Source organism: Microtus ochrogaster, chromosome 16 (genome assembly GCF_000317375.1).
Source record: "Microtus ochrogaster isolate Prairie Vole_2 chromosome 16, MicOch1.0, whole genome shotgun sequence".
NCBI lineage: Eukaryota > Metazoa > Chordata > Mammalia > Rodentia > Cricetidae > Microtus > Microtus ochrogaster.
Window position 1 is genome coordinate 29,538,009 of NC_022018.1, and position 13,573 is coordinate 29,551,581.

The 13,573-nt window shown below is 37.3% G+C and overlaps 1 protein-coding gene across 1 annotated transcript in view; it reads left to right on the forward strand.

The window, feature by feature from the left end:
* The first annotated feature begins 3,617 nt into the window (after positions 1-3,617).
* The window catches only part of LOC101988147 (3-alpha-hydroxysteroid dehydrogenase-like), a 27,272-nt gene continuing 17,316 nt past the window's right edge, over positions 3,618-13,573 (forward strand). The window contains exons 1-3 of the mRNA XM_005354915.3: positions 3,618-3,805; positions 10,242-10,409; positions 11,998-12,114. Of these exons, the coding sequence (XP_005354972.1) occupies positions 3,722-3,805; positions 10,242-10,409; positions 11,998-12,114 (369 nt within the window). The 5' untranslated portion in view covers positions 3,618-3,721. The remainder of the gene's footprint in view (positions 3,806-10,241; positions 10,410-11,997; positions 12,115-13,573) is intronic.

The window sequence follows — 13,573 nt, forward strand, 5'->3', positions numbered from 1 at the left end:
TCTAGGATCACTAATTATAGGCTCAATGTCCTTTGTTTATGGCTAGAAATCAAATATGGGTGAGTACATCCCATGCTCCTATTTTTGGGTCTGGCTTACCTCACTCAGGATAGTGTTTTCTATTTCCATCCATTTGTATGCAAAATTCAAGGGGTGTTGAATTTTGTCAAATGCTTTTTCAGCATCTAATGAAATGATCATATGGTTTTTTCTTTCAGTTTATTTATATGGTGGATTACAATGAAAGATTTGCGTATGTTGAACCAGCCCTGCATCTCTGGGATGAAGCCTACTTGATCATGATGTATAATTTTTCTAATGTGTTCTTGGATTTGGTTTACCAGTATTTTCTTGAGAATTTTTGCGTTGATATTCATGAGTGAGATAGGCCTGTAGTTCTCTTTCTTGGTTGGGTCTTTGTGTGGTTTTTGTATCAGGGTAACTGTAGCTTCATAAAAGGAATTTGGCAATGACTCTTTTGTTTCTATATTGTGAAATACATTAAGGAGTATAGTTATTAGCTGTTCTTGGAAGTTCTGGTAGAATTCTGCATTGAAACCATCTGGTCCTTGGCTTTTTTTGGGAGGGAGATTTTTGATAACGGTTTCTAGTCTCCGCGACTAACAGGTCTATTTAGATCGTTCACCTGGTCTTGGTTTAGCTTTGGTATATGGTACTTATCTGATCACCACGGATAAAAGTTAGAAGGCAACAACAATAGTACCCACAGAAAGCTGACAAACTCATGGAAACTGAACAGTCAACTACTGAACCACACCTGGGTCAAGGAAGAAATCAAGAAAGAAATTAAAGTCTTCCTTGAATTTAATGAAAATAAAGGGACAACATACTCAAACCTATGGGACACTATGAAAGCAGTGCTAAGAGGAAATTCACAGCACTAAGTGCCCACTTAAAGAAAACAGAGAAAGCATACATTGGAGACTTAACAGCACACCTGAAAGCTTTAGAAAAAAAAGAAGCAGACACACCCAGGAGGAGTAGAAGACTGGAAATAATCAAACTGAGGGCAGAAATCAACAAAATAGAAACACAGAAAACAGTCCAAAGAATCAATGAAACAAAAAGTTGGTTCTTAGAGAAAATCAACAAGATTGACAAACCCCTATCCAAACTAATTAAACGACAGAGAGAGAACACGCAAATAAATAAGATCAGAAATGAAAAGGGGGACATAACCACAGACACAGAGGAAATTCAGAGACTCATTAGATCTTACTACAAAAGCCTGTATGCCACAAAACTAGAAAATGCAAAAGAAATGGACATTTTTTAGATAAGTATCAATTTACTTTCTTTTAACACAATACTTCTTATTAATTATTTGAGAGTGTCACAATAATTATTATATTGTGATCATATTTTACTCCTCCACTTCCCCTAACTCCACCTTGATCCAACGAACCCTACCAACCTCATGTATTCTTTTTATTTTTAATTTCAAAAGAAGTTCAGTTTGTGCTGCTCATATATTCAGCATGACTCACTTACCAGGTGCCACACACTTAATGCAAACTGACACTCCCTCCCTTACCAGCTCCTCAAATAAGGGTGGGTGCGACTTTCAATAGCTTGAGAAACAAAGATGCTATTGAAGCCTGACCAGTAGCAGTGATTATATTCTCCAGACCCTAGTGAATCCTTTAGCTTTTGTCTCATTTACCAAGTTGGAAACCACCTCTGTGATATGTTAAAGGCTGCTATAATCCTGTCTTATGTTACTCACTACTTTGATCACTCCTTTCATTAACACAGCTTAGATTTGTACTCAGGATATTGTGTCAGGACCTTTCATTGTTCATACAGATAACCCATGCATCCACTTGTCTTTTTTTCATTGGACTTCCTCTCTTATTACTTTTTATTGACTGCTAGCTCAGTTACTTGTCTTATTGCCCAGATCAAGGGCTGCACAGCTGACATCATAACTTGTTTCCAATCTCATCCTGTATTTGTTACTTTCAGGGGTTGTAGTACATTATCTAGTCTCTTGGAGGCTTGGGAGGAACCTCTATTATCATGTAGCACAGCCCATACCTCAAGGAGACAGTCCAATCTACACTACATAGTGCAAGATGGCCATGTTTGAATCCCCCCCCCCCTTAGTTGAAGCAGTGTTAGTTGTGTTTGCCTTTTCATCTGTTCCAATGACAATACAATTGCTAGTGTAGCAAGCAATCCTGCCATTCCACACCACTAAGAGAAGGGTGGCTGTACCAGTATCACTTCTGAGGGTGCTCCACTCAGTTGTGTGTGTCATCATCATCACATGGATGAAAACAAGGCAAACTCAGCTATCTCATTTTTTAAATTTCTGTACTGTTTCTTTAGTTTGTTCTCTCTTCTCTATAGAGGATGATGTCTCGAAGAGAAGGCTGGTTACTTAGCAGGTACTTACAAAAAGTAGAAAAGATATCCTTCCTAACTGCTATGCAAATCTCAGCATAGCATATAGAACATATGGAAAAATACAAGCAGTAGAAATAGGAAACAATTTATCAAAGTGAAGGAACAGCCTATGGAATACAAGTGGACCTTTACCAGCTATTCACCTTCCAAAGTGTGAGCATCCAGAACATTTAAAGTACTGAACAATCTAAATGATAAACCATTCAACCATAAATGAAGAAAGTAAAGAGCTCTAGGATGACTAATAAGAGTATAAAGAATGTTCACTGTTTATGGCAATCAAGAATATGCAAGGCCAAGCTAGAGATTCTGTCACCAATGAGATGACTGAATCCAGAAAATAAAGACCAATGAACGCTGTTGAGGAAGAATGGTGGTGGGGTCCTTCCATAATGCTGGTAAGAATGTCAGTTACTTCAGCCAGTATGGAAATCTGTATGAGTAGCTTTAGAAAACTAAAACATAAACTTCATTTTGTTCTAGATATGCTGCTCCTGAAGTGTATGCAAATGAATCAAAGTGAGAATAATAGCAATATCTACAGACCCGTGTTCTTAAAGGTACTTTGCAAAGTGACCAATATATAGAATCAGTCTAGGTGCCAATCCGAGGATGAATGGATAAGGAAAATGTGGCTTACATATAAAGTGGACTTTTATTAAGTTATAAGGAGGAAAATATCTTATTTGCATGAGAGTGGATGAAGCTAGGTGAAAAGGATCTCGATAAACATAAAAATCACAACTTAGGAAGGCAAATAGCTCATGTGTCCCCCATAGATGGTGTCTAGATTTTCAGAAAGACATAGAGTAGAAGGCGGGCTGTTTAGGGAGTCAAAGAGAGAACAAAAGGCATTGTGGGCAAGGCAGTATGATCAAGATACCATGTGTCTGTGTGGAAAAGTCACAATGAGAATCTTACTGTTTACAAAATAAAGAAGAGATACCCTTTTCAAGAGAAACTGAGCTCCCAGCAGCAGTTGTAGGTAACATGTGATTGATCAGTTACTTTCCAGTTTAAAGAAGTCGGTGTGGATTATCAACAGACTCTTTTCTTCTAGAAGAAATTCATGCTTTCATTTTCACTCTGCAGTAATTTATTAGAGTTCACATTCATACAAATGTAAGCAGCCTTTAGCTCTCTTTCCTGTGGACTATTGCTTTAAGCAGCTCCTCCCACATGCCACTGCTTAACTTTCCACTAGATATTTAAGGAGCTGTCACATTTGGCTGGCCTGCACCCTGTGCAAGCAGAAGACTCAAGACCTGCTTAGTTGCCTGATTGACAAGCTATGAGTTCTGTGCCTCTGCGTGTGGCTCTGAATGATGGTCACTTCATTCCTATACTGGGGTTTGGAACCACTGTGCCTAATAAGGTAACATTTGTGTCTTGGATATAAGGGTTTTTATAAAAAATAATCGAGGATGTGTGGAGGTTGAAGGGTACTTTCAGGTTTGCTCCTGTTTGAAGTAGACCTCTATAATCTCCAGATTAGATTTATCCTCATATAATAGGGAAGGCAGTGTTGCTACTGTTCCTTGGAGAGTTATGTTGACAGTACTGTTTATTTTCGACTCTGCTTTTCCTTTAGTTTCTGCCTGTTTGGCAATAAGTGGAAAGCAGCTATGAGTGCTCCTATTGTGCTTTGAGTTTGATTGTAATGGGCTTAGTGACGTGGATTATTTCTGTGATTTAAGTAATTGCCTTTTCTGATAGATATGATCCAGATAAAATATTTTGATAGACTTTACTAGAGATGTTGCTTATGAAAAAAATGATGAGCTTATTGTGTTTTGCTGGGCAGCAGGGAATGAGGACCGCAGCAGAAATTCCAGACCTGTGATGAAATAAGATTTGTTTTCTACTTTCACTCTAGAAACATTTACCAAACAAATAAAGAAATAAATAAAACATTGTATGGGTGTACTATACTTTAACAAAGCAACTCTAAATTCTTGTTCCTTGTTCCTGTTTATGACATTTGAATCAAAAAACCACAGGAGGTTCTCATGGGAAAATGCTTACATTCTGGTTTCATCCTCTGGTTTTTCAGTGAGTGTCAAGGACAGCACTTAAAGCTTGAGTGGCAGTTTTCTCCTGCAGAAGACATAATGGCAGGGATATTTTTACCTCTTTAGGTAGGAATTTTTACTTCATAACATGCATAGCTTGAGAGAGAGGTAAGGAGCAAACATATTACAACAGCTATGGTTTCAATAAATTTGTAGAGATCAGTACAACTTAGAGAAGGATAGGGATAGGCTTAAGAGAGCCCAAAGGGACAACTGTTGGAGGTAGAAGAATCACAACTGTTGGAGGTAGAAGTGGTTAAGAGCACTGGCTACTCTTGCAGAAGAGTTGCATCCCAAGAACCCACATTGTACTTAAAATTGTCTATAACTCCAGTTCCAGGGCATCCAACAACATTTTCTTACTTTGCTGGAAATAAACAAGTGAGGCATGGATATCCATTCAAACAAAACATTCACATACATAAGATGAAAAAATTTTAAATGGAAAAGTGTCAAAGAAGAACATTATAATATTTTAGGAAGATTGACTACATTAGAGAAAACAATTCCTGGAAAATTGTGTGGGGTCTTTGGTGACAGCAGTTTGATTGATCCCTAGAATTCATATGGTGTAAGGAGAGAACTGACTTTCATATGTCTTCCTAGAGCTCCAGATGTCCAACACATACACACACACAGGCACGCATGCACGTGTGTACACACACACACACACACACACACACACACACACACACACAGACAAACACATGCACAAACAAGAAAATTAAGAAAAAATTTATAACTTATCTTCATTCTTATTATCTTTATTGTTGGTGAAGATGAATCAAATCCATGTATCAGTAAAAACAAGCTCATTTTGATTATATTCTTTATAACTCATTTTTAAAAAATTATGATGCATATATGTAAGCTGTGCTTATAGAGCAATATCTAAAGTACTGAATTTTTATCTCATTTTCAAATAAAAAATGGCGAAGTTCATGGTGCCAGCTGCCATATTGAACACAAAAAAACACTATAGACAATTTTATATAGTTAAGATGATGTGTGTTATATTCATAAGAATGTTTTCTCTCACAATAGAACCAGAACAAATAGATATTTTTATTTGATATTAGGGGGCTCATATGTCTGTTTTAATAACTCATAGCATTATTATTTCCTTTTATTTGTATTAAATATAACATTTTGAGTTCCACATAAATGATATCACTTAAATTAATGTCATCATTTCTGGTATTTTGAGAGATTTATTTTAATTTCAATTCATGTATGTATATACACATGTATGTATTATGTATGTGTGGGGGTACAGATATCATACCTCAACTCCAGAAGAAGATGTGGAATTCCATGGAACTGGAGTTATAGGCAGTTGTAAGTTGTCTAATGTGGGTGAAGGGAGACTAGACTCAGGTGTTAATGAAATATAGTAACATGTCTATGAATTGTACAAATATATGTGCACGTCAAATTAATAAATGACATACTATTGTTCTGTATCTAGCTAATCCTGTTTTGTAAGCTGTGTGAATTTGATAAGTAAAAGAATTGTGGTCAAGTTCTAACCTATCTCATTTTTTCCGACTCCATTAACATTCTAATGCAAAAGGAAAATTGGACATGACTGCTCACCCCACTTCATCATGAAACTGTAGTTTGAAAATGTATCTTCAGGCATCTTTTAGCAAAACAAGATGGTTCTTTCACATTCTCGTTTGTGCAAGTCATTCATGAGATAATTTTTCAACAGACTGTGAAAGAAAAACATTGACAGACTGCTGTTCTCTCTCCTTTATTTTTTTTTTTCTCTAGCTCTGAATCAACAGACAGAGAATGTTGACCATGACTCAAAGGTTTGGGCTTTCTCAGTAAAGGGACATTTCATTAATCATGAATATCAAGTTGATTTCAATGTATGATGATTTTATGAGCAGTTTGTTATTTTGTACTTGTTCAACTATGGTTATTTCATGGTCCTCTTAAAATTTATTCTACATGAAAGAGTCTTGGCTTAGAATGTAATACACTACCATTTGTTGGGGTCTAGCCTCAATGAGTTTGTACATTCCATGGTAGGTAGCCAGAAAAGAGGTTCTTCTTTTGTTTCCACTGAGGGTGAGAACCTGTGGAATCCTTCCAGACTAGTGAGGTTTAATGGACCAAGACCCCCGGAAATGTCACTTTGAACACCTCTCAAAAATTTACTTTGCCCAATAAATAGCAGAAGCAGTTTGGAGAAAAACTATGCCCATATTCCCAAATATTGTCTACAAATATTTGTTTACATTTAAAGGAAAATGCTATAGAGATTTGCATTAGTATTGATCTTGCTTTATGGATACAAATTTAAGGTCAATGTTGTGTTATGTATATTTCTGCTCTTGATTATGGTATTGTGTTTGTACAGCTCATTTAAAAATATTGTGTATAATTAAGAAATATAGGTTAATAGATAATCATCAATAATAGTCAAAATTGTAGTCATGTTAGTTAGATTGTCTAGATATACAGAGATATATTTCAGATAGATAGGAATTCTTCAAACCTTTCAAAGACTATAGAATATGGCATTTAAAATGTTTTAAGAATTGAGGACTTATCATGACAATTAGAAACATCTGCTCCTGGCAGCTCCAATCTACTTCAAGAGAAAGATGGGCATTGAAGAGACTCCTTATGGAGTTGGTTAGCTGTTTGAGCAAGAAACTGTTCTTGCCTGGACTGCTTGATGAACTGGACATGCAGGACCCACAGAGAAATGACTGCTGAACTTGCCTAAAGGTGAGACCATCCTTCAGGGTTCCTGCTTCATGAAAGAGTCTGCCAGACATTTTGTAGGACACAGAAGAAAGTGACTGAAAACTTCCAATATAGGCAGAACTGCTTTTGAAATTTTCTGTTTCATGGAAAAGTCTGCCAGATACTATGGGCCAACAGGTTGAAGATGGATGCCCTAACGTACAGAAGAACTTTGGGTGACTGTCTAGGCAGCAAAAAGTCCCTGTCATTTCTAGAGTTTTGGAAGTTGCTTACAATGCACTTGTAATAATATATCTTTCTGTAGTCTTTGATGGAGTTGAAAAATTTATAGTTAGTTTTCTTAGTTATGATAAAAATTAAAGTAGATATAGATATTGTAACTGTAATTATTGCTTGATACCTGTTTTGTTATATGTAATTTTACTATGTTAAAGTTAAAACCTTTTTTTTAATTTAAATAGAAAAGGGGAGGTGATGTGGGATTCCCTTCTGTATGTTGTGAATATCATTGGTTAACAAAGAAGCTGCTTTGGGCTTATAGCAGAGCTATCAGGAAACAGAACTAGGTGGGGAAAAATAAACAAAATGCTGGGAAAAAGAAGGTAGAGTCAAAAAGAGACCATGTAGCCCTGCTGGAGACAGATTCTGGAACTTTAGCCAGTAAGCCACAGCCACATGGCAATACACAGATTAATGGAAATGGGTTAAAGTAATATGTAAGAATTAGGCAATATGAAGCTAGAGTAAATGGCCCAAACAGTGATTTCATTAATATGGTTTCTGTATGATTATTTCAGGGCCAAGTGGCCTCTGTCCAACATTGTGAAAGCAAAATATTGAAAGAATGCTGTTCTCTCTTTTTTATTTATTTTTTAGCTCTGAATCAGCAGACAAAGAATGTTGACAATGACTCAAGGTTTGGGCTTTCTTAGTAAAGGGACATTTCATTAATCATCCATATCAAGTTGACTTCAATATGCGATGATTTTATGAGCAGTTCATTATTTTGTACTTGTTCAACTATGGTCATTTCACTGTCCTCTTAGAATTTATTCTACATGAAAGAGTCTTGTGATAGAATGTAATGCACTACCATTTGTTGTGGTCTAGCTTTGACGAGTCTGTACATTCCACGGTAGGGGCATGTGGATTAGAAATGTTAGGCAGAATAGACAGAGAGACAAAAGAAATACAGAGACATAGGATAGTACCGGAGTGCAACTCAGTGAAAAATGAATACTATATCCACTCACATTTGTTTGCCATATGATTATATAACCCTATAAAAAAGCAGAACAGTTACTTGTTTCAATTCTTGAGATAGCAGGTCACTCTTTCCCAAGTTAAGCATTCTGATGTTTTGGACAGGATATGCAGCCACTCCTTATGTCAAACCTCCTATTTTAGAAGTGAAGTAACAGGAATAGGCTTGAATTCTCTGACCTTAGGTCAGGGTGGAGCAGATCCACCTCTATGGGCCATCTTAATGTTCAAACCACCAAGTAACCACATCCTAGGTCAGGCCACCTTGTTTGTAACTACACTGAAGGTAAAAATAAACTCAAACTCTAAGAAATTTAATCAAGGTGGAACAGGACTTATATCTGTGGGCCCCCACAATCATCAAATATCATTGCCCACTTGTACTTGTTTATGTAGGTGCAATTGCATTATGAATTTTGTAGGTTTTATAGAATTAAAAATAATTGCTTTAGAAAAAGAGAAAGAAAGAAACAGAGAAACAGAGGGGGGAGAGAAAATGTAATAAGACATTATTTGACATTTGTAATTTCATTGAAAAAATTCTTAAGTTCTTTTATAGAATAGTTTCTTTGATTTTTGTTTTCAAAAATACACTAATGTATGTGTGTGTGCATGTGTGTATGTGAGCAAGTATATGACTATGTTTGTACACACATGCACTGTACATAGGTGTATGAACAAGGAGGTCAGAGATCAACCTTGGGTGTTCTTCTGGTGCTCTATGGACATTTTTTTTTGAGGCAGTATCTGTCATTGGCCTGGAGCTCTGCAAGCAGACTGAGTTGGCGTGGCAGATCTGCCTTGCTTCCTCAGCTCTGAGATTACAAGTATGATCATCTACACCCCATGATTTTACATGAGTTTGGGGGATTGACCTCAGAAACTCATCTCGTGTAACAAGCATTTTACCAAATGAGCCATTTGCCTAGTCCTAAAGCACACCTTAAAACAGAGATTTAAGAATAGGATATTAATTACAAGAAAAAGATACACCCAAATGTAGGTGTGGACTTTTTAAGGTAATGCCACCCTTTTTCATACTCGTCATATATACCATTTAAGTGAAGTAATTATCTTCAAAGTGTTCATAAGATATATCTAAATGAATTCATGGAGTGGCTTCTGAATGACACATGGCAGGATCATAATTGTAAAAGTAAAACTATTTCACAGGGATCCATGAAACTGGACATCTTTACTGTATACAACATTAACAGTCTTATTTGAGATGCCCAGAAAATATTTGAGAAAATAAGCAATGTCTACAAGGCAAAGACACGCCAGGACCTATGTCAAGCTTATTGCTACTTAATACAAAATATTTGAATATGAAAGGAATGCTATAATATTATAGCCATCAGAGCACACATTGCTAACTGTGCTGGAATTCTTGATTCTCTGCTGGTAAGAGGCTTCAACCAGACTCCAAAAGAGAGGCTGTATCCCATTCCTGTAAGTTTTTCTATCTTTCTATGCTACCTCAATTAAACCTCTGAGTCCTTTGATCAAATCACTGAATTAGGAGATATTTTTCAGGATTTCAAGGGCAGTTTGTGCTGATTGCTTTAGACTGAGCAGATTTGGCGAATGTTCCGCTCTGAGGCTGATTGGAAGAGATCCAGGAAAATTGGAATTGACTTATCCCCACACATTGTGAGCAACTCCAAGAAAGAAGTTGATTCACTGGAAAGCCATTGTTTGTGTTTGAGATGTCTTTCATTACACAGATACTATTTTTGCTTGCTCTTTTAGGTTCCTAAGGATGAACTTATCAAGGCTACCAAAATAGCTATAGATGCTGGGTTCCGGCATTTTGATTCTGCTTATTTGTATGGAATAGAGGAGGAAGCAGGACAAGCCATTAGAAGCAAGATTGCAGATGGTACTGTGAAGAGAGAAGATATATTCTATACATCAAAGGTATTTTGTGTATGGGATGTTTGTAGACATATTTAATGTGGCTCAACTGACGAAACAATGTGTCTTTGGATCAATACCTGTTTCATACATCGTTACTTATTGGTATAAAATTTTATTCACACAGTGATGTATTAAAGATAGGATAAAAATGGATAATTATTTCTTTGTTGAGTTAAACTTTATGACTTTCATGTAAGTATACTGTGCTGAATCTCAGGTCAAAACAGTGTGGTTCATCATGAAATGTAGAATGAAACAGAGCTAGAGCTAGACCATGACTTAACAGTGATCATTGCTGAGGAATTGAAGTAGAACTTGAGATTCAACAAAACCAGGGGACTGTAAGTTGTGCTACTCTGGGGTGCCTTTACTGGCATTCTGTGGTGCTCCTATTCCAGTTAACTAGAGAGATAAACAATGAAAAACAAAGCAAGACATTTCTCATCACCAGCGAGCTCAGAGCACACTTAGCTTCATTGCTGAGGAGGGGAAGAAAGAGGTACTTGCTTGAGACATTTCATGGGCTGGTAGAGGCATTTGTCCCAGGCTAGTAAATAGTGTTCTATGAGGACAGATTTTACACAAAAGGATAGTAAAGTCTATATTATTCAGGCTATAGGGTCTTAAGAACCATAGCTCTCATGTTAAAGTAAATAAAAGATAGTTTATCTTGGAGCCATTTTGAGTAAACATGGCTTAGGAACACAGATTTACCTAACCTCAAATTCTATTTTCCAACGTGAAAGTAGTATCATGAAGTGTTTTTATTTTTATAGAACAAAGAAAATCATAAAGAACTGTACATTTAAAATACATTGGTGGGTACACCAGGTAGAGGGAGACGAGAGAGATTTTTTTTATAGGTTTAACATGCTGTTGATGACATTCTTAGCTTTTGGATTGGTGTGGAAGTTAGTAGCCTGAGAAGTTAGTTTAGTCTCAGTTGTTTTTATCCATTAGTCACAAGATCTTAGTTCTGACACAGAGGTGCACAAGCAACGACTGTTCCAGATGACTAATCCAAGATAAGATAATTTGCTTCTGGACCCGCAGCATTCCAGCCTCACCACATACCGAAGTTCCAGTCGGCCAGTCAGTCTCTGCAGACACAACTTCTTTTTGGGAGATTTTGTTCATAAAAGGCATAGTTAAAGTGTATTCAGTTAAGTCCAGCACACACTAACATGCCCACAAAATGGTTTTCCTACAACCTACAGTTATGTATATTGGATGAGTCCTAGCACTTCCTGTGTGGTTGAAGGGATGAGTGATTTAGACCAATCTTGAGTGTTACTTTGTAAACTCAACATTATTATTAGAGAAAACAACCTTTCTCTTTAAATATTCCATTCCATGTTCAGTAGATAAACTGGTAATAGGCAAGCAAGCAATGATGTTCATGTTACATAGCTCAGTGGCAGGCACTGGACTGTACACACAATGGAGTTTGTATGTGAAAAACCAATGAAGAAAAAGAAAAGCAGGGAGGGTGTTTCCAGCTGTAGGAAAATGTCTCCTTGTTAAATAAAGTAATTGAGCAAAAGTGAATAAACTCTGAGTTTAAAATTTTGTTCTTTAACTTTGGTAGCTTTGGAGCACTTTCCATAGACCAGAATTGGTTCGATCTTGCTTGGAAGCGTCACTGAAGAAAGCTCAATTGGACTATGTCGATCTGTATATTATTCATTTCCCAATGGCTTTGCAGGTGAGCAATCACTGTGCTTACCATTATTTCACTAGTGGTGCCCGTATAACTAACAGTTACGTGACAATTCATGATTTTTATTCTTGGGTGGATGTATGGATTATTCTGATGAAAATCCTAAACAATAATCCCCAAGTTCCATTTCATAGGGTTTTTTTTTTTTTTGAGCCTTGAAACAGTGTTTCCTGCCTGTGGAAGAAAATAAATTAGTAGTCTTCTGCATTAGAATGTGGGGAAAAAACCCCAATACCCATATCCAACGCATAGTTCTGGCTTTAGTCCTTGTGATTTTTTGTGTGTGTGTGCATGTGTGTTCACGTATCTGTTAGTGCACATGTGTGTGCTTATTCATATGAAGGACAGAAAGCAGTCACTGGTGTTCTTTAGATGCCATTCACAATATATCTGAAACAAGGTCTTTCATTGGCCTAGAATTCTGAACAGTCTAGACTGACTGGACAATTAGCCCCAGGAAAACTACCTATTTCCACCTCCCAGTCCTAGGACTGAAAACATGTACAACCACACCTGGCTTTAAATTTTGTTTTCTGTTTGCTGTTTCACATCAGTTCTGAATGTCAACCTCAGGTCCATAGGCTTTCAAGTCCAGTATTTTACCATTGGACCATCTCCTCAGTTCCCCTTAGTCTTTTGAAGGTGTTTACATGCAGATTGCATGGAGATTAATAAAACTGCCACACATATGCTTCACAATGAGGTTCCAACATCTTTCGTAATTGCACTTTGAAAGCAGATCTGGTGGTACTCAGTCTGTGTTGGTGTCCTGGTTAGTTTTAGCTCTCAACTTGACAGGGCCCAAAGTCATGAGGGAGTCTCAGTTAAGGAATTGCTCAGAACAGATTTGCCTGAGGTCATGTCTTTGAGGAAGTATCTTGACTATGGACTGACGTGAGTTGGCCCACCCCACTGTGGAAAGCGCCATCCCTCTGCAGGTGGACCTGGCCTATGGAAGGAAGCTAGCCGATGAATGAGGAAGGGAGTGAACCCTGGAGCAGCATTCCTCCATGTTTTCTGCTTCAGTTTCTGCTCGAGTCCCTGCCCTCAATGATGGACTGTGGTCTGGAAGTGTAAGGCATTAAATAAACCCTTTCCTTCCCAGCTGTTTATAATGGCAGCAGAAAGCCAAGCAGTGCATCTGGTTCTCATACTACCTGTCCTTGGAGAGTTGGCTGTATCGGCGTAAATAATTGCAATGCAGATATAAAGGAATATTTACAACTTTAATGATAAACTTACAGACCTAGGTTTCCGCGTAGCCCAGGAGGTAGGAAAGGAAAAAGGAGGGCGCAGCCTCCATGCGTTCGATTTATCAGTCCACACTCGCCCGAGGCAAAATCTGCCCCCTAAAGGGGCTGGCTTAACCCTACATCTCCCCCTTTTGTCTAAATAAGCCAGAACTAAACCAAATACAACTATAAACAATAATAACAAATGATAA